Source organism: Cetorhinus maximus, chromosome 3 (genome assembly GCF_964194155.1).
Source record: "Cetorhinus maximus chromosome 3, sCetMax3.hap1.1, whole genome shotgun sequence".
NCBI lineage: Eukaryota > Metazoa > Chordata > Chondrichthyes > Lamniformes > Cetorhinidae > Cetorhinus > Cetorhinus maximus.
This window is the reverse complement of record NC_135881.1, coordinates 62,806,992-62,831,273: the sequence shown is the minus strand read 5'-3', so window position 1 is coordinate 62,831,273 and position 24,282 is coordinate 62,806,992. Positions and strand designations below refer to the sequence as shown.

Genomic DNA, 24,282 nt, shown 5'->3' with positions numbered 1-24,282 from the left:
GTCCAATCGTGGACTCACAACTAATATTGGAACTGCTTTAAGTTTTGCAAGCACAGGCTGGTTGGGTACGGCCTGTACCCTGCCCGTTGCAAACAGCGGCTGAGACATGCTGTTTGATACGATTCACCCGTCTTTGGGACACCTGGCCTACATACCTAGCGTCACACTGACACTGAAATTCATGTACCGTGTTACTCATTTGTGTGATAGGCAGCAAGTCTTTTTGGTTTGATGGCAGCATCCTTTTAGTGGCAAATGCCACTTGTGTTACTATTACATAGTAGCAGTGTGAAACAGCTAGCTTCACCTGTTGCTAAAAATTTTTAGATATCTTGCCCTGCCAGGGTAACCTGAGGTAGACTGGGCACATTTCAGGGCCTTAGGTCTATTCAAGAGTTTGTGTGATATGCAGCATGAAATTATGTGATCAGTTTAAACATGTCTCTTTTTTCAGCAATGCCAGTTAGGTTAAAGTGAGGGGATGGGCGACTGTTAATTCAACAGACACACATTAGTGACAGAGTGGGGGTAATTTTAACCCTTGGAGCAGGCGGAAGGGGCAGGGAGGGGTGGGTTAAACGATTAAATTAGGAAAACAGACCTCACTTCACCAGGGACGATCCCACTTTTAGTTTAACTATGGTGGGTTGGGTGTGGGAGAGTAACCTACTCTCTAGAGGTGGGTCAGGAATTATAATATTTAAACATCATAAATGCCATTATTCCAAGAGGTTTAGAGTATCAGATTCCAGTGTTGAACATTTCTGCAGTGTTTTTATTCAGAATGGTCTACTCATGTATTTTCAAAACATATTATTCAGGTGGAATACTTTTAGTCAAATGTTTAGTTTATCTGAGTATTTTTCTCTCCTTTCCCAGCCCTGCCGGATCCTGGTGACCATTCTGTCTACACATGGAATTATGAGAATCAGCTTTAGAACCAGCACAATGCAAGGAATCACCATGGACAGCATGTATCCTCGCGGAAGCCCCCATTTATACGTTGTAGGTTTTAGAAATTTATTCCATCCAAGTACAGCAGCGTGAGCCGTGCACAGAAGCAACGTGACATGACCCAGCTTCGACTGGAAGAAAAGGAGAAATATTTTAGGCAGGCTGAATGATTCAAATTTCTCACATAACATCACACTGAGATCATTTAAATGCATGCTACTCATTAAAAACAAACTCAAGTAACCACAGCAAGTGTTTTGCTACAAAAAAAATTCCACTGGTCAAATGCTGCCTCTTAAATGATAGTGAGGTGATGCAGTCTTATATATACTAAAAACATTTGCCTGTGAAGTTATTCAGGATAAATAAGCTCAACAATTCAATTTTCCAGATGGTGGAGTTTAGAATTTGACTTCTGGGGAATCTGGCCGAGTGAGAGACCAGCCCATCTGGTGTTGGAGGGATGGCTCAAATACCTTTCATGGTCAGGCCTCATTAGAATGCCACCGGTCAACCTTCCAACCAAGTCAACAAGAAATTCCTGCCTGGCAGTTAAAATCAGGTGTCAGGAAATATCCAGCTGGAACCAAGAGGAAATAGTCTTTGGCACCGATAAATCTTCAGTATAGGTAGGTCCAACTGGAATCATGGTTGGGGAAGATAAAGGGAAGATTGGGACAGAGGAAGATTAAGATTTCTCTCAGGGGCCCAGAGGAGCACTCCTTCACTCTCTATTCTATACCATTATTGTCAGTGCCACTCACACCTCTCTCTTCTTATTCCTAACCTTCAAATATGCCATCTTATATGCTTTCCTTATTCTTTACATCCTCACTATGTTGATGCCCAGTCTTGACCTATTCATTGTTAAGTCCTCATGATGATGGGCCCTTTATACCTCAGCTTCCCTTCCTTCTACAATATACAGAATTTCAACTGGCAACATTGCAGTCAGTAATTCCTGATTTACCTTCCAGCACTATGACTTTTTCAACTATGATGGTGTCTTGCAGGATGACCCCTTGTCATAGGAACAAGAGTATATCATTCAACCTCTACATCTTGTTCTATCGTTAAGTTAGATCAGGGCTGAAATGTACCTCAACTCTATTTAACCCTGCTTCATCATACCTCTTGATACATTTCCATACAAACATACAAATTAGGAACAGGAGTAGGCCACTTGGTCCCTTGAGCCTGCTCTGCCATTTGATAAGATCATGGCTGATCTGATTGTGACCTCAACCTCACTTTCCCGAGTACCCACCTCCCCCATAACCTTTGAATCCCTTGTAAAACAAGAATCTAACCAGCTCAGCCTTAAAAATATTCAATGAACCTGTCTCCATTGCTCTCTGGAAAAGAGAATTCCACAGACTAACGACTCTCTGAAATAAAAAAATTCTCCTCATCTTAGCCTTAAATGGGAGACCCCTTATTTTTAAACGGTGTCCACTAGTTCCAGCCTCTCCCGTAAAGGAAAACATTGTGTCAACATCCACCCTCTCAAGTCTCCTCAGGATCTTATAAGATCAACTCTCATTCTTCAAAACTTCAATGGATACAAGCCCAACATGTCCAACCTTTCCTCATAAGATAACACATTCGTCCCAGGAATCTGTTGAGTGAACCTTCTCTGCCCTGCTTCTTATGCAATTATATCCTTTCTTTAGTAAGGAGATGAAAACTGCAAACAGTACATCAGATGTGGTCTCAACAATGCACTGTACAACTTTAACAAAACTTCCCTACTTTAGTATTCCATTCCCCTTGCAATAAGTGACAACATTCTATTTGCCTTCCTAATCACTTGATGAACCAGCATGTAAGAAAATTTGGCTGGAATTTTCCGCCCCTGTTGGTGGATGATATGGCGGATGGGGAGAGCAATGTGGCGGGAAGGCCAAAAATCAGTTTCACATCGTTGTGAAGCCAGTTAGCCATCGTCCGCTCCATCTGACAATGGCCTATTCTGCTGTCCAACGTCGGAAACATAATTTCAATGCATTAGCATCTCATCATCCTGCCTGCCTGCCGGAATCATCGCCCCCATATCGAATTTACCTCCCACGTTGGCATGACTTCAGAACGGCTGATTTACAACAGCATTTAAAAGGCGTGCACCTGGTAAGCTGAACTTCAAGGCAAGCTCGGAGGTGAGTGCGCACTAATGTTGCGCAGCACTTGCAAGGGTCACCCGTTTGACTTCAAGGAAGAGGCGCCGCGCATTCAGGCGAGGGCACAGGCAAGTCATTTTTTCCAGGCTGGCTGACAGTGCGGCAAAGGCTGCACTGCCATTGTGGGGGTGGGGGAGGGGGGGTGGGGGGGGCAAGGCAGCATGGCCTGATGGTAGTGCCACAAGCACATTGTGGGGTGGGGGGAGGGAAATGGCCAAGCATTAGGGAAACCTTGTATAAAGTGAGCATTCTTCCACAGCTGAGACAGATCAGGCGCAGCCACACTGACATGCTTGGAGTCGGGCCTCTAGCTTATCTGCCCACTCATGCAATGCAGAGGCATGAAAGTGTCACCAAATGCTCCTGAACCTTTCACCCCTTGGGCGCAGGCTGCAAATTAATGAGTGTTTTAGGGGGCTGCAGAACAATTGGACAACTTTGCATGCTGTATAATCTCCTTGCTAAATCTGGCCATGGAGCAGTCACTGGTGGAAGCGCTCATGGCCCCTTGGTTAAAACCTCAGGTTTTGACCAGTCCCCCACCATGTTTCAAGCTAACAGTGCAGCCTTGCAGCGTGGGTTGGGAGAATGCCTGCACCTGAGCTGAGAGCACAGCATGCAGTCCAATGAGCAAAGCTGCTGCCAATCGGTCAGGTGGAGTGGAGTGGAGATGGGTGGAGTTTCAGACAGTCATTCAACGCACTAAACTTTGGCAATCCAAGTGGTGGCTAGCATGCTCTGGCATGCATTAATGGGCCTTGAGACAGCCGGAGCCACACACATAACCATGAGAGGCCCTTAGGAGACCAACGCTAATCCACGCTTCTCTTTCTTGCATCTTATAGGAGGAGTACATCAGGAGCGTGGAGCATGGTGAACTAGCTGTATGTCTCATGGCTTACAGGGAGCGGAAACAAAGGAAAACAGAGCAACAGAGATGCCTGGCTGGGCAGAGGGAGGAGCAGCACCCTCAAGACGAAGAGCCACAGTGAGATGTCACGGGTCGGCGCCTAGCTAGACCCCGGGTCTATAGACAGTGCTTGTCATTCCTGCAGATGACTGAGAACCAGTGTCGCCAAAGACTCCACATGTCTAGGGAACTGGTCGATCACATATGTCACCTGCTGCAGGATTTGGCGCCATGGAGGCTTGGAGGGCATCCACTGCCAGTGGCCGTGAAAGTGACTGCGGTGCTCAATTTTTATGCCAGTGGCTCCTTCCAGGACTCCACATGTGACCTCTGTGGGATTGCGCAAGCCTCCACACGAGTGCATCCAGGAGGACATGGACACCATATTGCCGAGGGCACACAACTTTGTGCATTTTGCCCGGGATCAGGCAAGTCAGGAAGCAAGAGCACTGGGATTTGTGCAGATCTTTGGTTTTCCAGAGGTGCAGGGTCCCATTGACTGCACTCACTTGGCGCTTAGATCTCCATGGCAGCAAACAGTGCGGTATGTGAACTACAAGGGCTTCCACTTGCTAAATGTTCAGCTGGCCTGAGACCACAGCAAATGCATCTGCAGGCCTCCTCACGATTCCCAGGGAGTGTCCACGACTCTTACATTCTCAGTAGGTCTCAGATCCCTGATGTCTTCCAGGGACCACAGAGTCTACAGGGTTGACTCTTCAGGGACAGGGGCTACCTGCAGAGGACGCGGCTGATGACGCCCACGCGGCGGCCTCAGAGTGCAGCAGAGAGAACGTACAATGAGGTTCATGCTGCAACTCGCACTTTGGTGGAGCAAACCAGTGGAATGTTGAAAATGAGGTTCTGGTGATTGAAATGGTCTGGTGGAGAACTGCAATACAGTCCACAGAGGGTGTCATGCATTGTCGTCGCCTGCTGCACCCTTTACAACCTTGCACTGCAACACAGGAAGAAGCTGCCTGAGGAGGAGCTGGAGGAGCTGCACGTCTCCTCCGATGAGGAGGGCGTCAACGGGGATGAGGGCGATGAGGTCCTCGAAGGCAAGGATGACAACGATGAGGCCATCGCACTGGCCAGACAAGGTAGGCTTGGGAGGCCCTCATAGCTTCTCGATTTGTGGAGGATGATGATGAAATGTGGTGAGGAGACACCATTTGATTCTCACATTACGTCTATGAAAGTTTGATTCCTGTCTGGCTGATGGCAGTGCACATACCCTCTATAATAATGCTCCTGTCATGGAGATGCAGCAGATACCCATCGACCCTACATTCCAGGAAGATGATGACAACATGGCAGTGGGGACACTTCATAGGTCCTCACATAGCTTGTATGAACGTCTGACTCCTCTGGCTGATTGCAGCTCACTTACGCTCTGTGAACAGGGTCATATCGTAGAGATACAGTGGGGGAACTTTAACTTCTCCTGATGCTATGGTATCATTCATGAGCTGAACCCTTCACTGTCACCGGACACAGGTGCTGATGAGATGGGGGGGCCAGTCACACCTCAAAGTGCTGAGAGCACACAGGGAAAATGACAGAATTCTGTATTGCTGGCCCAGGACATTCTGGCAGTAATGATAAGCACCTTCGAGGTGCAGGCTTGACTGATGTGTCCAGTGACTGTGACGATGCACCATCAGTGTGCTGGGAAGGTTGCACAAAGTACAGGGAGGAGGCCCTGGACTGAGACACCTGCCTTTATCCTGTGTAGGAGCCAAGCTTTTACTTCATACTGACACGAACACTGCTTATCGTAACAAGGAGCCATAGACAGGGTGACATTGTTGGGAAAAATGGGGAGGTGGTGGCATAGTGGTATTGTCACTGGACTAGTATTCCAGGGACCCAGGGTAATGCTTTGGGGACCCAGGTTCAAATTCCACCATGGCAGATGGTGAAATTTGAATTCAATAAAATTTTGGAATTAAAAGTCTGATGACGACCATGAAACCATTGCTGATTGTCACAAAAATCCACCTAGTTCACTAATGCCCTTTGAGGAAGGAAATTTGCTGCCCTTACATGTGACTCCAGGCCCACAGCAATGTGGTTGACTCTTAAATGCCCTCTGAAAAAAGGGCAATTAGGGATGGGCAATAAATGCTGGCCTAGGCAGTGGTGCCCACATCCCATGAATTAATTAAAAAAATTATGTACAAGTGATTAACGTCCATGCCCACACGATGAAACTATATTTTCTTAACCTTCCTAACCCTGCCACTACGTCTTGGTGCTTGCCTGACATCCACAGCAGAGGTAGAGGCAGCCTACTGACTGCTATGTGCTGTCTGTGATGAACTTGGCAGGTGTCCTCAGGAAGGCTGAGACCTGGAGGGCCTCGGTCTGCTTTCGGGGTCCTGCTGTGTGGCAGTGGCACCCTCCTTGGCCTGTGTGAGGCCATACCTGGAGTATTGTGTGCAATTTTGGTCTCCTTACCTAAGGAAGGATATACTTGCCATAGCGGGAATGCAGCGAAGGTTCACCAGACTGATTCCTGGGATGGCAGGATTGTCTTATGAGGAGAGATTGGACTGACTAGGCCTGTATTCACTGGAGTTTAGAAGAATTTGAGGAGATCTCATTGAAACATATGAAATTCTGACAGGGATGAGCAGACTGGATGCAGGGTGATATTTCCTCTGGCTGGGGAGTCTAGAACGATGGGTCACAGGAAATGGAGTAGACCATTTAGGACTGAGATGAGGAGAAACTTCAACACTCAGAGGATGGTGAACCTGTGGAATTCTCTACCACAGAAGGCTGTGGAGGCCAAGTCATTGAGTATACTTAAGAAGGAAATAGATAGATTTCTGGATTCTAAAGGCATCAAGGGGTATGGGGAGAGTGCAGGAGTATGGTGTCAAGGTAGACGATCAGCCATGATCATGTTGAATGGCGGAGCAGGTTCGAAGGGCCAAATGGCCTACTTCTGTTCCTATTTTCTATGTTTATATGTTTCTGTGGAGCTGGAGCTGCTGGGGTCACAGGAAGAGGGGACTTGGATGGGCTGGACACTCCCAGAGTCACCTGGGTAGATGACCCCAGGGTGTTCACTTCCTGATCCTCCTCCCTATGGGTGCCTGAGGACCCCTGGCTGACCTCTTGAGGAGAAGGAGTAGCTGGAGTGAGATCGAGCTGCACCACACCCTTCTTGCCTTGATACTGTTGGAAGCCAACTATGGCGTCAGTGATGGATTTCAGCTTGTACAACAGAGCAGGACCAATGTCGTGGATTAAGGTCTCCATGGCAGCCGCTATCCTACCAGTGTTAACCTCGGTGCATTGCAATGCCAGCACTATCACCTCAGACTGAAGGCGGACGGACTTCTCCATCATGTCTTGCAATCTGAGGAGTGCAACAGGTATCCCTTCCTGATGTACCTGAGCTTGCCTTTACAGCTCCAGCAACTGAGGTATGACCAAGTCCAGGCACTTCTCATCTGACTCGGACTCAGCAGATTTATGGCCTCCAGCAATCGTCCAAATGCCGGAAACCTGGGAAATACGTGCCGCCACCTGCTGTGGAACAGACAGTGTGATGTGCTCACCAAGTTGTGACCCTGAGACTACTCTAGAACTAGGTCCCACCGAGGTGTGTGTCTCTGCGCTGGTGGAGGGTGTGGGCGAGCGCTGTGACGGGACTTCAATCAGGATGTCATCAGATTCTTTTTCTGAGGTGTCTTCGGGGCTTGAGTCGAGGACCTGGGTCCTGCACCCCCTCAGCTGATTCCCAGATGCGCCTTCAAAAGCAAGGAGAGATATTTAGTGCATGGCAGGGGACTGCGGAGCAGGCGAACTGACTCACAGTATTGTTGTCTGATGGATGTTGCACTGCTGCATTTTCACTTGGTTGAGCACTGCCGACCTCACTGTCAGCTCAGGAATGATCCAGATCATTGCTGGCTAGCTGCATGACTCTATTTTCAAAGTCTGTGAGGATCTTCATGTCATGCATTCCTCCACCGGTCTGCAACCCCTTCCTTTTGTTGTGTGCCAGCTTGTCCTGCTTGAATACAGATGGAGAGAGTGTAAGCAGGATGCCTGCCAGGTCAGAAGAGAAGTATCAGGAATACCTGGAAAAACTCAGCAGGTCTGGTAGCATCGGCAGAGAAGAGCACAGTTGACATTTCGAGACCTCATGAAGGGTCATGAGGACTCGAAACGTCAACTGTGCTCTTCTCCGCCGATGCTGCCAGACCTGCTGAGTTTTTCCAGGTATTTCTGTTTCTGTTTTTGTTTTGGATTTCCAGCATCTGCAGTTTTTTGCTTTTATCAGAAGAGAAGTATGCCTGGCGTGTGTGCGTGGTGAGTGGTGCCATGGATGGGATGAGGACATGATCCACAGGGTAGATGAAGGTGCATGTGAGAGAGAGTGAGTGGTGATGTCCCTTGAACTGGCAGTGAGTGAGCTCCCTGTGGATATGTGATGGGTTTGTGAGTGTGTGAGTTGAGAATAATGAGAATGGTGACTTACCCTGGCAGAATGGAGGAGATCATTCATCCTCTTTTGGCACTGGGTGGCTCTCCTCTTTTGCAGGACGTTGGCGCTGACCACCGCTGCCACTGCCTCCCATTCTGGATTTGTCACCTTGCTTGCTGGTCTTTGCCCAGAGCGGGGTAGAGAACTTCATGGCGGGACTGCACCATGTCCAGCAGGCGCCCGAGGGAGGCATCGCTAAATTTGGGCGCAGCATGTTTCCTCCCTTGGCAGTCATAACTTTCCAGCAGCTTCCGATGCCTTAGGGAGTGCTAGCTCTGTGCAGAGGCGCCCTTTAAATATGACTCCCGGATTACTGAAGGCCTGAGGTGACTGCGGGGTGGGCAAATCAGAGGCCGACTGCCAACGACCCAGCATGTTTCCTGGCAATGCATTAATAATGAGGCGGAACACGCTGGGAATCGGTTGATATGCTGCGAAAAGCCAGCGGGTATAACGTCCATTTTCTCGCCCACTATTGCACTTTGTGCAAATGTGGGATAATTCCATCCTTTGTATTATCTGGCACTCTACCAACTGGAATTCTCTACTAATCGAGATTTCTGATGTTCTCTTAATACGAATCGTCACTTTACCAGCTGGAAGCAATCACGGAACCAGAACCAGTGTCTGTATACAGTACAATTTTATACTTTAATTTATGTTTTCATGTACTGTTGAACATTTAGAAGTGAAAAGAATACTTCCTTTACTTCCAGAGTACATGCATATTAGTACATGCTACAAGTTTTGCGCTGTATTCCATTCATAAATGGAACTTTCCATTGACTGGTATTTTTGATTAGCTGCACCATTCATTCCCGGCGCATGCCAGATAATAAAGATTTTACTGTACTAGCTTTTGTGATTCATATACCAGGACACCCAGATCCCCCTGTTCCTCAGAGTTCTGCAATCTCTCTCCATTTAAATAACATGCCTCCTTTTTTATTCTTCCATCAAAGTGAACAGGCTCACATTTTCCTACGTTATACTCGATGTGCCAACTTTTTGCCCACTCACTTAACCTGTCTATATCCCCTTGCAGTCTCCTTATGTCCTCTCCACAACTTACTCTCCTACCCATCTTTGCATCAACAGCAAATTTAGCAACCATTCATTTGGTCCCTGCATTCAAGTCATTGAGTTTAGTCTGTAAATAGCTGAAGCCCCAACACTGATCCCTGAGGCACTCCACTACTTACAGCTTGCCAACTTGAAAATGACTCACTTATCCCTACTCTCTGCTTCCTGTTAGTTAACCAATCCCCTATCAATGCTAATACGTTAGCCCCTGTACCACGAACCCTTGTGTAACCTTTGATGTGGTACTTACCTAATAAAGGTCTCAACACTCATTCTTCAAGACATCAGTTAACTCACTACCCACAGCCTTTTGGGAAAGAGAATTCTAGAATTTTCAGCTTCAAATGCATTTGAAGAAAGTTCCTTTCATTGGCCTATGCAAGTTAGTCTTGGACATCTGAATATATTGACAGTTAGGCACTGTTTCTTAATTATGTTCCTGTTTACTTGACTCCTTATTATATAACAAAAATAGATTGTAATGAATGAACCTCTCTAAGTGACTAATGAATTACCTGAACAAATCTGAATTCTCTCCAGTTCATTGCATTGCTGACAGATGGAAGAGATGTTACTCCAAGCAAGCAGAAGCCAAAAAAGCCCAAAATTCCAAGTGCATAAAACAAATCACCACGCCAGACCCAGACCATCTCCAACTCTGAGGTTGTGTTCTGTTTCACCTGTGTTGAAAACAATAAATAAACTGCATGAAGATAGAAAAATATGTGTTACCTATCTATGTAGCAGCTTGTCAGTTTGACACAGCACTCGCAAAGAAAAACAATCATGCTTTAACCAGACTGGGATTTTAAACCACTTTCTTGGATCATAATATTTGGATTATTTGTGATGGTAAAAATAGCAATTCTGCAGGTACCATTGCTGCAAAAATAGAAGAATGCGGGAATGAACAAAGGCTATCCACTTATTTCAACTTATTCACTCAGTCATGCCCAGTTACAGGACCAAATCTGATCATGTTTTATACTTACATCCACACTCTTTGCTGAATCAGAATGTATTGATCCGATTCTCTTATGTATGCTACAAATGAGCCAACAGCCACTGAATAAAATAAAGCCAATATTTATAATTTCTGAACTGAGTTTGCATTCTCCATTAAAGCTGCATTGAGATAGTAGTTAGCAAAGCCTATGGAATCTTGGGCTTCATAAATAGAGCTATTGAATACAAACGCAAGCAAGTTACAATGAACATTTATAAAGCTCTGGTTAAGCCACAACTCGAGTATGGTGTCCAGTTCTGGTCACTAGAAGTTTAGGTTGGAGAAGCTGGGGTTGTTCTTCTTGTTACAAAGGAGATTGAAGGGAGATTTGATACAGATGGTTAAGATTACAACAGGGTTAGATAGGGTAGGCAAAGAAAGGCTGTCCCCTTTAACTGATGGGCTGAGGAGACCCCAGATTTAAGGTTCTGGACAAGAGAAATGGGGATGTGAGGAAGAACTATTTCAATGCAGCAAGTGGTAATGGCCTGGAACTTGTTGCCATAGAGGGTGGTGAAAATGGAGACCAGCAATGATCTCAAAAGGAAGTTGGATGAGCACTTCAGTGAAATAAACTTAGTGCTACGGAGATAGAGCAGGGGAATAGGACTGACTGGATTGCTCTACGGAGAGTCAGCATTGGGAGGGGTTTTCCAGTCCTGCCCATGATGATTCCTAAAACGTTTGATGGATCAGCAAAAGGTTCATGACTTCGGGCGGGAATTTCAGGTCCCACAGTGGGTGGAACCAGAAAATCCCGCCTGATAGGCTGAATGATCTCATTCTGTGTGGTAATGACTCTGTGATTCTATGAGCTAGATTTTGGCTTAAGTACCCCGAATTGCATGATTTTTGTGTGGGTGGGGTTGGGGGGGTTTGGTGGGTACAGGTGCGGGACGGAGTCAGGTCCACCAACCCCAGAAGCAGAGTGTTAGCGGCCATGGAGGTGGATGAGGGCCGAGGTGGGATATTTAGAAGGCCTGCCTCAGTTCTGTGGGACTTTGCTCCAGTTGTTTCAGGAGCTGCTAGGCCTTCTAGCCCTCACACCTCACATCCCCTAATTCTCCCCACCCATCCCCATGGCCCCTCAAACCCTCTTTACAACTCAATGCCGCTCATGACCCTTACTCAACTCCCCGTGGCCCCTCATAACCTCTATGCCAACTCAATGCCAACTCATGACCCCACACTCACCCCTATGGCCCTTCATATCATGTCAATTCAATGCCAACTCATGCCTGCCGCCACACCCCCATGGCCCCTCCTACCTTCCATGTCATCTCTATAGCCACTCACCCAGTATCCACAATAGGCAGAACTTAGGAGACGTCAGGAAACTTCTTACAATCTAAAACAGCTTTCACTCCTACACATTTGATCGAAAATTAAAACTCCCATTCATAAAAACCACACAAAGCTTTTAAATCTCCTCAAGTGGTTAATCTCCTTAAAGACCAAACTTCTATTCAGACCCCACATCAAAGACATCTAATCCTTGAATAGCCTCTTTATCTATCAATCAAACTGTGAACTCAGAACCCCAAGCATTCATAATAACATGATAATATCCTGAGCACTGCTGAAAAAAAGAGACACCAAAGCTTTTCACCTTGCATTCAACAGGACACTTTGCAAGAATACCAGTTCAAGGGAAACCAACAAGATAGTGCTAATTGGTTAGCAAGTGGGCTCTGATTGGTAGAGGAATTGCCAAGCAGAATGCACCAATTGATGGTGACTGACAGTTAACTGCCAATCATTGTTGGAATTTAAACCAGGCAGCTTGATCCTGATTGGTCAAAGCATTGACCTGAGGAATGAGTCAGCAAATGGCATATTTTGTTTAGCTGAAACAGATGCAATGTGTGTATATGCTCTTTCTATTGTTTCAGCTAAACAAAATAAGTGGCAGCCTTTTGCCAACTCATCCCTCAGGACAATGTCTTTGACATGTCTCTTTTTTCAGCAATACTCAAGTTCTGTACTACCAAACAACTATTAACAATAATATCCCTTGACGAAATGTCAACAAATAACCCTATTGAAACTGCATGACCAGATGGCACTGTTTTTTTTCTAACCAGCAGCAGATGGATTGTCAGTCAAAATTATCCAGCAAAGGCTTTTGTAACTCTCAGTGACAGTCGTAGCCTGTTTTTATTAAAATTTAAAGAGCAGGGGATTTAAAAAACTTCAGATCATGACAGTTATACAGAACTTATCTGACCTTCAAGAGCATTTATACCCACTCCATCAATTTGTGATTCCCACACTGTGAGTTAATGCACTTCCAACAACCAAAGCAAGTCTGTTTGAACTTAGCACTGAGTTCAAATGGCCCTGCTGAGTTTGAGTTTCCCGCTCCAACCCCTTCTCGTTGCAGGCAAAAGTTTAATTTTTAGGAATTGGGGGTAGGACTTCTGCACCTGGGTCCTGCCTGCCTTTTTTAAAGGTCCATGGACTCTTCCTTATGTTTGAAAATATGGCTCTTAACCTGCCAGTTAAATTCTATTAATCTCAATGCATAGTATTAATGAAGTGTGAGATCCTCAAAATGTGGGGTAGATCTTAATGTTATGCAATAGTGCAGAATGGATGACAGCAAGTTAGTAGCCCTTTTACAATGCTCCTACTTTTTATTTCCATTGGCCTTCAGCCATCATATTTCCTCAGGGGGTTCTCTTGATTGTAAAGGTGGTGGATAAACAGAATTTCTGCCAATATTCTGCTTAAGTTACGGTGGTCACTCAGGAGAAACCCCTGAGAAAATCCCCAGCACATGTTACCTGTAATGTTCCGAAACACAAAAAGCCTGAAAACAGGACTAAGGTCCAGATAAAGGCAATGGCAATAAAGCAACAATTGAAGGATATATGGAAAATGGTAGACATTAGCAGAATGGGTCAAAAAGTGAGCAACATGAAGATTTTGCTGGTTCTTGTGAAATGAGGAAAAGCATTCTGTTGTGTTGCCGGCACCTGGATTAGCAATTGAAGCTACACTGAGAGCCAGAATTTTGGATTGCCTGGAGTACAAAGGGGAATTGAAGGCTTGGGAGGGAACAGTAAACAGACACAAAGAACAATGCACAATGAACAAAGTGTTCAAAAATAATAGCAATATGCAAGGTGTTGACATCCTATTGATAGCCAATATTAGCATATATGGGAAGCGAAATAGGTGGATAGCAGCAGAATGTGGAAAATAAAATTGGACGATGTGTACAACATGCTGCCAGTTCATTGTTGGTCGCTTTGCATCACCGACAAAGATCAATTTCACCCCACGATGTTCTGGAAATAAAGTACAGCATGAGGGACAAACTGTTCCATATCTAGTGCTGCCACTGGTTACAGAGCACAAGCCAGTCAGTAATTTTCTGAATCAATCTAAGATAGTCTTTAGGGTGTGTTTGAAGCCAGTGACATATCAAAGTATTCAAGACAAAACTCACACAATTCACAAGATCGCAAGGCACCTATGCATAAGGAAGGTTACCCTAACTCATCCCTCCAGAGACAGAAAAAAACCTACGGTCTACTCATTACTTCATTCAGCTGTTTTTTTATGTTATTTCATTGTTCTGGGCTACATTTTAATTGAAGGCAAGGGAATGTCACATAAATGCACTACAGTCGCTATGCTAATATCTTAAAAAGTTACTCATTGGCTGAGATAACAGTTACATTTCAATTGGGGTGCAGGTTCCTAATATTGAAGCACATGAATTATACTGAACTGATATTGTATCACATGACTTATAGGGTTAGTTATTCCTCCCACTGGTGGGTTAACAGCAGAATAGGACTTCCACCTGACCATGTGACAATGCTGCTAAACTATGTGAGTTGCCGGGGAGGAGCATAATTGATTAGAGTGGGAGAATAGTGGTAAAATGGTGCCCATTAGTTTACTGCCAGAAGATGGAAAATCTAAAGAGTTCTGCTGCAGCATTTAAAGCGCTGTAGCTGATGAAAGGATCACATATTCTTCTGTAGACGGAGAAGGTGAAAAAAACAATGGGTGGAATCGTCCCAGATTTGCACTAAGTGCGGTAGTGGCTGTGAAAAAAGACGTTTTAGTGTATTTAAGACCGAGATAGATAGGTTCTTGATTGGTAGGGGGATCAAAGGTTACGGGGAGAAGGCGGGAGAATGGGGTTGAGAAACTTATCAGCCATGATTGAATGGTGGAGCAGACATGATGGGCCGAATGGCCTAATTTCTGCTCCTATGTATTATGTCTTATGTCTACCCGCTGGCCGCAATGACGGGCTTTCATGCTGTATTGTCCGCTTCTCATCTCATTAATTATGCAGCCTCAGGAAACACTCTGTCTTGCTGGCAGGAGGCCTCTAAATCGCCCACCACACCGTTACCTCACTGTTTCCTCACTCCAGGTGCCATATCTAAGCTGCAGCCATGTACACAGTTCTCAATGCTTGCAACCCAGGACTGCCCCAGTGAAGAAATGACCCTGAAAGCCAAGAAGAGTTCAATGACCCATCACTGGAATACCTTTTGGAGGCCTGCCATGTTGCCCTCCATCCCTGCTCTGGTTGCAGGAGGTCCAGCAATGTCACCACTCCAGCTTGGGAGGCGGTGGCATTGGTGGTCAGTGCCAATGCTGTACAGGAGAGGTCAGCTATCCAATGCAGAAGGAGGGTGAATTATCTCATCCGTGCCGCCAGGGTAAGGCAACCATCTCATCCCTCAGATTAGAGCCTCAAGGGGACTGTGACTGAACCTTGAGGCTACACTCTTCTTAGTCCTGGGCGCCATCTCAGTAACGCTCGAGAGCACAGCTGGGCTAGAGAGAGTGAATGTGTGTCTTTGGGAGGTGTTTAAACATGGAACTTTGACCCCATCTGGTGATGGTGGGGTGGGTGAATCAGTGCCCGCCCTGCCAGGTGATTTGGAGAACTGCTTGCTGATGCATAATTAATGAATTTCCAAGTGTAAAATCAGGCGCGATAATCCGCCCCACTGCCCAGTGGGAAACACGTCACTTAACCTCCCTTCCACCACACTTAGTCTCCAGAAAATCCCACCCATGGTTTCAGGATGACCAATGCTGGGACCTGAATATTGAAGGGTATTTGACATTTTGAAAACATGGAAAGCTAGGAAAAGGTGGTAGTGAAGCTTTGTTAATTAAGGGTGACATTACAGTACAGTACAGTAGTGAGGGATGGTCTTAGCTCAAAAGAGCAAGATGTAGAATCAGTTTGGGTAGAGATAAATAAGAAATCTAAGAGGTCACTTGAGGGAGTAGTTTATAGGGCCCCTAATAGTAGTTACACTGTAAGACAGAGTATACAGGAAGAAATAAATGGGCTGTGTAAGAAAGGCACGGCAATAATCATGAGTGACTTTAATCTACATTTAGATTGGGTAAATCAGATTGGCAAAGATAGCCTAGAAAATGAGTTCATAGAGTAAACTCAGGTCAAATTCCTAGAGCAATACATTCTAGAGCCAACCAGAGAGCAGTCTATTCTAGATCTAGTAATGTGCAATGAGACAGTGTAAATCAATAACCTTATTGTAAAAGAGCCTCTAGGCAACAGTGATTATAACATGATCGAATTTCATGTTCAGTTTGAAGATGAGAAGTGTGAGTCTAAGACTAAGAACTCAGTGGTACAGAAGGATCCGGGCGTCCTGGTACATGAATCACAAAAAGTTAGCATGCAGGTACAGCAAATGATTAAGAAGGCTAATGGATGTTGACATTTATTGCAAGGGGATTGGAAACAAAAGTAGGGAAGATTTACTGCAGCTGACCTTGATGAGACCACATCTGGAGTATTGTATATAGTTTTAGCCTCCTTATTTGAAAAGGGATATAAGTGTATTAGGAGCAGTTCAGAGAAGGTTCAACTTGACTCATTTCTGGGATGAAGGGCTTATCTTATGAAGAAAGGTTGAACAGGTTCAGCCTATACTCACTGGAGTTTAGAAAAATGAGAGGTGATCTTATTGAAGCAGGTAGATTCCTGAGGGGACTTGACAGGGTGGATACTGGGTGGCTGTTTCCTCTTGTGGAAGAGATTAGAAATAGGGGACACAGTTTAAAAATAAGAGTTTTCCGTTTTGAAATGGAGATGAGGATTTTTTTTTCTCATCAGAGTGTTGTTAGTATGTGGAATTCTCTTCCCCAGAAAGCAGTGAAGGTTGGGTCATTGAATCTACTCAAGGCTGAGTTAGACAGATTTTTGATAGACAAGAGAGTCAATGGTTTTGGAGGACAGACAGGAAATGGAGTTGAGACCATAACCAGATCAGCCATGATCTTGTCGAATGGCATAGCAGGCTAAAAGGGCCAAATGGCTTATTCCAACTCCTATGTCCCATGTTCCTATGTGATACTTTATCAAACGCCTGTTGAATGCCTTGTTATCACTACATTTTACCTTGCACCACCCTCCCACCCATCCCTGACTCTGCACTTGCTTAAAAACTGTTCATCTTGAACATCTTTCAGTTCTGAGTAGGGTTGTCGATCTGAAACATTTAAAGTTTTTCCTGTTTTTGTTCCTGTTTGTAGCATGTTTATTACATTGTTTAGCATGCATGGAGCCCTGGGTTGTAGCTTTACCATATTTACATCTCATTTACAGGTATGCCTGATGTATGCTCTTCATTCCCCAATTGAACCAGAGCTGGTCGTCTGGCTTGATGATGCTGGAGGAATGAGCCATGAGTTTACAGATTCTGTGAACGTTCACAGCTTTGTGGATTTGGCTGATGACTTCAGTAATTTGGGGCAGAGTACTGGAGTCTTTGAGAATGCAGGTCTTTGTAAAGGCAGTTGGGTGGAGAAAGAACTGGTAGGGGTGATGTGTTGGTTGAGGAGCATTTTATTTGTTTTCACTTTTATTTACTGAAAGCCCAGTTGTAAGTTGCAGCTTTATTTCTCTGCATGCAGCCTAATGCTCTCTGGCTCTATCTCCACTTCTTTCTGAATGTGCTTTGCTTTTCAGTCACAAAATTATAGATGTGTTGATTTCTCATTTTAGCTTCCTGCATAAATTTGGTGATGAAACATGAAGAGCAGTCCTGCAATAATCTTCAGGATCATTGCTGCTTGCTGCCTTCTGTATAATATTCCCATTTAGAAAGAGTTAGTGCTTTCTGCAGCTGCAAAGGATGACAATGATTGAAAAGGTGGAGACTGCAACAGGAAGGAATTTCCAGAGGGCTGCACAATGAGCAGTTGATTGTCTAATACCGGGATTCTGCCAAGTGGTATCCCTTTAACTTTATATGTGAAAATTACGAGGATGGAGGCAAGCTTGAGAACTGTGCTGACATCCATTGGATAGACTCATGCAGAGAAAAAATATTTCAAAGTATCTAACTCTTGTACAATCATAGCCAGATTCTTAATAAAACTTATTAGAATCTACTTATTTAAGAAAATAAACTAAAATTAATCATGCAGCTAGATGCGCAATGAGGGTCACCTATCTTCATAGAACAAATAGTTTTGTGTTCTCTTACACTTTGGCTTAAGAAATATTAGGGGTTTAAAGAAATATTTGGATTGGAAAAACTGGATGAAGGAAACATAGATTGATGCAGCTTGCTTATCAGAGTTGCTGCTTAACACTTGCAGATGCCACCAATGAAGGAATAACTATAAAATAACAAAAACAAAGTAATAAACTGATAATGCTATATAATTCTTGACATTAAGTATATATCCAAAAATGTTGCCCCTGGTTATTTCCTCTTTTGCAGTCTTTCCAAGCTACAGAGTTCTTGGGCTGCGAGATCTTCAGGGGATTTACTTCTGACTTTCCTTTTATTTTCTCTGAATCCCTGGAGGGAGTTATAGACCTTCACATGGTATCCCTTCCTAAAGCAGTTGGGTGAGGCAGAACTCCCATCACAGTGCTACACATTCAAATTCAGTAAACTGCACTGCCCTGATCAATATTAAAACAGAAATGCAATAATAGTACAGGAACAAACCTTACCTGTGATACAACATACTGAGCTTGTTTCCAGTAAAATATGTATCTCAGTGGTTTGACCAATGAGTAAAAAATATGAAGGAAGCCATAGGCAAATGATACAAGCCCAAGCTGCTTCCGACACAACATCCACTTGTCGAGCCAGTCAGGAAATCTCTTGTATTTTGTTCCTCTGTAGAGTTGGAGGAATGCAGCAATCACACCCGGAAGGTAAACCAAGCCAAGTAGAATGAGAGAGACAATTGGAAAAACATGATTTGGTATGGAAATCATTATCTTATAGGTATGATCAACATTCTTATTTACATAAGAATAGATCACTTGAAGCACCACACAGTAAATGAAGAAGAATACTGTGAGACCAGCCGTTATAATAAGTGGTAGTCTCCACATTGGAAAGAGCTGGAGAGGGTAGTTCTCCAGTTCTTCAGCTGCTAGAAGGGATCCCTGGTCTAGAGGAGTGAGGCCCATGCCCCTGGCAACATCCATCACCAATTGTTTAGATTTATTGTCATCCCCACAGACAAAGACCTGAAACACAAAAGGATAATTTTGATCACTGGTGAAAATATTGTTACTGCAATTCAATATAATCAGTACAGCTTAATTAATATTGTTTTTGAAATACAGTTCACTGGTCAGTGTAGACAATAGTTTTAATTGAGTCTTGCTAACATCACTTCCTTCACATAATAAGTAAATATTGATGTGATCTTACCTGACTGCTGGCATCCAGGCTGCCTGACTGTAGGGCCCAGGCTGAAACTGTATTGAATCCCTTCACCACATTGGCTTTGGGAACCAGCTGAGACAAATACTGTGCATTGGACTCAGGGTATTGGTTCATTTTGAGGTTGTTGCTTACATCCACCAGCACTTTTCCATCTAGCAAATCAGACAGAGCTGGGATAAAATCATAGTTTTCCCTGTGAACAGCCAAGAAAATGATCTTGGATGTTTTCAGGGCCTCCGTGTGGCTAAACACTTGCGCTCCACTTGGCAACAGGGTAGGGTTCTTTAGGTCTCGGCTACCAAATACCACTGGGTAACCTGACTTGAGCAGTCTCATGCCCAAGGATCTGCCAAAGTCCCCGGTGCCAAAAATGCAAATTGTGTCCTGCTTATGATCCAACCTTTTTCTGCTGCTGGTCTGATGAATCAGGCCTGTCGAATTGGTGTCCATCTCTGAAAAACAAAGTTAATAGAAATTTTACAATATTTTGGTCAATCAGCTCCTATAAAATGGAACGTGCCAAGCATCAACTACTAATATTTACGCTTTTCTATTTTGCATCTTTCTTCTTAATTTTTAGTCTTAATCTTAAAATCTTAAAATTTTCTTAAGCTAGTTTTTCAATATAATTTTTTAAAGTCCTTTTGTTTTAGCATGGAACATGATCACCAGAATCTTCTGCACTAACAATATTTTCGGGCACCAGGGCCATTTTCAGGTTCTGACCCTTTTCAGGTCAGCATTGTGCTGGCAGATGAGGTCTTCTGGGAGTTGACCCATTATCAGGCTGCCCCTGCGCATGCCATCTAATTAAAGATGGCAGGCAGAACAGTGATGTAGGGAAGGCATGAAGGAATGTCCAATTTGTCCAATTGGAAGCCCCACTGATCATGGTAAGCATAGCTGAAGACAAGGGGCACCGTAAAATGCTCACAAAAGGCCCCAAAGTAGGTTTTAAAAATCAAGGCCCAGGCATTGAGGGGCCTCAGAATGGAGTAGAAATCTCTGCACATGAATATCTACAACCACAAATAGACCTCCTTAAGCCCTGATACAGGCATTTCATTCAAGCTCTAATGACCCTGTGACCTCCCACTGACAGACTGCCTTTGAAGCACGTATGCCTGACACGGTGGGTGGTTGGGGGTGATGGCGGATGCGGGGCAGGGATGTGATGCTGGGAAAATTCCATTAATGTCAGGAAATGGCCGTTGATTGCAGATGAGGCCTTAATTATTTTGATTGCCTGCCTGCCTCCTTTAAGTCAACTGTTGTGAAACTAATCTGATGGGAGTCCACAATGTGGGTGAACCATTTCAGTGGGGTTTTCCACAACTTTCCTAGATGCCCTGACCTCCAAACCTGCCTCCCAGGGATCAGGAAGAATCTGCCAATGTGTGACACCAGTCATGTTGCTATTAACATCACTGTACTTCTCTGTTTGTATCAGCATATATCATGATGCCCTTCGTGTTTAACAGGAAGTTGATGAACTCTTAAACATTCAGGAGCCCTAAATCTTATCTGAGTCTTACTGGTGAAGGAGCCTCATGGGTGAAGACAGATGTGGTTCAGATCCAGTAATGCCAAGTTACCAACCCGGTGATAGGTTTCTGAAAATTTATTCAAAGTTTATTTCAAGGGTTTGGGCGGTACTTTCATCTCCTGATGTCACAAAAACAAGGTCTGGCAGGACTTTATCACTTAATTCCCATTGTAATTCCCGGTTCTTCCATCTCCTTTACCCAAAAGTATTGGGCAATGCAGGCCACTGAGTCTGGCACTATGAAGCTGTGTAAATAGGGTTCATGGAAGTGATCAAGGCTGTGGTGACAGTCATATTTATGCTGCCCTCGACCACGCTGGAAAGTAAATGTTCGTCCACGTGAAATCTACCCTCTGAACAAAAGAACTGATTTTATTAACCGTCTTAATCCGTTCTGCCAACTTTGTCTGTAATTGGGTAGCAAGTGCAACATATTGCTTTCTACCCAAAGGATGGCAAGATGCACAAATGCTGACACTGGCAGCTGCCTGTATTTTTTTTAAATAGTCTGCCGCAGAAGCCCTGGAGGGGTCATGCCTGTCTCTCAAATGTGGGTGCAAATTTCTCTGAGCCATAGTTATGCCAAAGGAGAAAGCTGGTGAATTTTTAGCATTACATAGCATTACACCAAATATAGGTAATCATTTCTTTCATTTAAGAAAAGATCTACAAGTGTGACTGGTTCAATAAATGCTTTAAAAGAAAATTGCTGTCATGTGAAAAAATCCAAACAAAGAGGGGTCACAATCAAAAGGAACCTGGGTCAAAGATAGGGCTGCTGCACAAATTCACCAATGTTTGTCTCATTGAGTGCTGTTCCCCACTGGGACCTTGAGAATGATGAATTTATCTGCATAACATAGTCAAAATTTATAGAGGTCTGAAACAGAAATGTATGGGCAGAATTTCCCGGTCGGCGTGCAGGGGCAGGACCCGCACGCTGAAGCGTAAAATGATGTGGGGTGACTTTGGGGGTGTGTCCCGATGTCACCACGCAGCATTTAGATTTTCAGTTCGGTGGGCACGCAGCCAAATTGGCTGCGCGCCTGCCAAACTGTCAAAGGCCTATTAAGGCCTGTTAATGATCTAATCGAGGTCATTGTCAGGGCTGCCCATCCAACCTTAAGGTTGGCGGGCAGGCCAGGAGCCCAAGCAGGCTTCCGAAAAAACATGAAACCTCATCCACGGGTGGGATGAGGTTTCATGAGGGTTTTAAAAATGTTTAAGTTTTAAAATTCGAGTAATTGACATATCCCAGCTCATGTGACAGTGTCACATGAGGGGACATGTCAATAATTTTTTTCTTCTCCGTTCAGCACGGTTTTTAAAGCTGAAGCGATCTCCCTGAGGCAGCGCTTTGCCTCAGGGAGATCTGTGGGCTCTTTCGCGCATGCACAAAAGAGCGCACAGACCTGCTCAGGGAATCCCCACCGCCTGCACAGCGAGTGCACAATACTTCAGGGCGGACGTCACGTCTGGCATGCCTTAATTGGCCCGCCCAATTAAAATAGCGGCACGATCCCAACTGGGGTCACTGATCGGGAACCTGGCCGCCCGCAAATGTGCCCGCACAACCTCCCTGACAGGCAGAAAATTCTGCCCATAAGATTTTAGAAGTGGGCAGGAGGTCAGAAGAGATAGAATGAGTCAAAATGACAAAAAAAGTGTGCTATCTAGTTGTCCAGTGAATGATATACCCTGTACTGAACTAAAAGCTGCATCCACTTCAGTGATGCTGCAAGTGAAAGCAAGAAGAACACAAAAAAATTAGAAAATAGATGGTCTCATTTTTTCCATGTAATGAAATTATTTGTGAATCAAACACTTGCTTTTTAATAGCAATTCCAGTTGGTAAAATCAATAAATTCATGAAAGTTTAAAAATAAACTGTTGAAATGCACAATTAATTGCATAATAAGCTCTGAAATATGAAATATATTAAATGTTCTTACCTTCCTTATTTTGGTTGGCTGGACTGAAAAATGAGGACAGCTAAAATAAAGAATAAACTGAGCTTTCACTTCAGATGATGTTTAGATACAGCCTGCTGCTGTTCATCTTTCAAACTGACCCTCATATTTAAAGGCTCTGATCCATTTTCTGAGGTCAGTGTGCGTTTTGCTCCACCTCTTTGCATTTCTGCCAGAACTAGAACCCAGCAGCAAACTCTGACAACAAGTGATTTCTGATGAGCCTGTATGACCACAGAAAAGCATCGAATTTTCAGGCCAAAAATCTTCTACGTGATTGTTCAACAGTGAAATTAAAAAATTTAGCTATACAGTTCCTCTATGAAATCACAATTGCTCTGAGACTTAGCTGGAACAACTACAAGCGGTTAACAGTCAGGTTTGCTCAGTGTTAACTCTTCTAATACTTACATAATTGAATCTTAATCTGGGTATAAAAGGACACGTGAATAAAATACTTAATTTTACCAATTTTCCTGAATCTGTATCTGCACTTTAAAATGACTTCTAATCAGTTTAAGTTAATTTTGTTACAACTTCAATAGACCTCCCAACTCATGGCACTTCCGAAATCTTCCAATTTTTCTGAATGACTCAGTGTACCTTTCTTATTTGCACTTGGAGATATACCATCAGTAGTGCTTCCCTTGCCTCCTATTCATTAAGCCATCAAAATACATGCTAGTTGAGCTATTATTTTTCTATTTACATTTCTGTTTACTTCACTCTGTTGCCTGCACATGATGGCTGGCTATCAGATTCTCATCCCCATTCCTGAAGTTTCCAGACTATCCGTGTCCTTTCTCCTTTGTCTCTCCTCATTTTGTGTCTCTACAAATCTCTCCATTTCTTACATTCCATAATCTCACAGTTTCTCAGCTACATCCACTGTCCAGGCGGTCCCAGATTAATTTCTGTTCTGTGCTCAGTTACTTGCTCTTAGCCAGAGATCAGCATCTCCAAGCTAGGGCGATGCAAATATTCCACTCAACCAACCCCATTAAAAATAAATGAACTGCTAATACGTTTCATTCCTCTGGGATCATTGTTTTTGCAAAAAGACTGTCTTGTTTCTACATAATAATGGTTAAACTAAGAACTAGTTCAGTACAGTATATGTGAAGTGTTTTCTTTCTCTTTTTCTAAGCCCTTCTATGTTCATTTCCTTATTATTAATGAGTCATTTTCTCAGAGCAAGTAATAACTGTTTGGTGCTGTATTTTCACTGAGGGAATTTTTCCCTGGGGAAATTTTTTTGAGCTTGAAGTGCTGGTTTAGTCATTGGTCTAATTTTATGTATTACCAGTATAAACCAAGACTCAATGAGGCAATAATTTTCATGCCTTTTTTTAACTTGGAAAATTCATAACTAAGAAAGTAAATGCATTACAGATGTTTGTGCTGCTTGCATGCCA

General features: G+C 44.1%; 1 protein-coding gene across 1 annotated transcript; it reads right to left on the bottom strand.

Annotated features, from left to right (window-relative positions):
- Positions 1 to 325: 325 nt before the first annotated feature.
- Positions 326 to 22,974, bottom strand: LOC144678678 (metalloreductase STEAP4-like). Its single transcript, XM_078538460.1, has 5 exons — positions 22,850 to 22,974; positions 19,337 to 19,803; positions 18,622 to 19,149; positions 10,147 to 10,311; positions 326 to 1,085 (listed from the first exon to the last, which is right to left on the bottom strand). Exons 2-5 carry the CDS (start codon positions 19,799 to 19,801, stop codon positions 837 to 839), a joined length of 1,407 nt encoding a protein of 468 aa, XP_078394586.1. The 5' UTR covers positions 19,802 to 19,803; positions 22,850 to 22,974; the 3' UTR covers positions 326 to 836.
- Between the last annotated feature and the right edge of the window lie 1,308 nt (positions 22,975 to 24,282).

What these genes read in the sequence shown, in the direction of transcription:
- LOC144678678 (XM_078538460.1), bottom strand. Translation starts at nt 19,801, where the DNA reads ATGGACACCAATTCGACAGGCCTGATTCATCAGACCAGCAGCAGAAAA. An exon ending in CTCAGTATGTTGTATCACAG is followed by an intron (nt 10,312 to 18,621) that starts GTAAGGTTTGTT and finishes TTTTCAACACAG; the next exon opens with GTGAAACAGAACACAACCTC. An exon ending in GAGAATTCAGATTTGTTCAG is followed by an intron (nt 1,086 to 10,146) that starts GTAATTCATTAG and finishes CTTTTCTTCCAG; the next exon opens with TCGAAGCTGGGTCATGTCAC.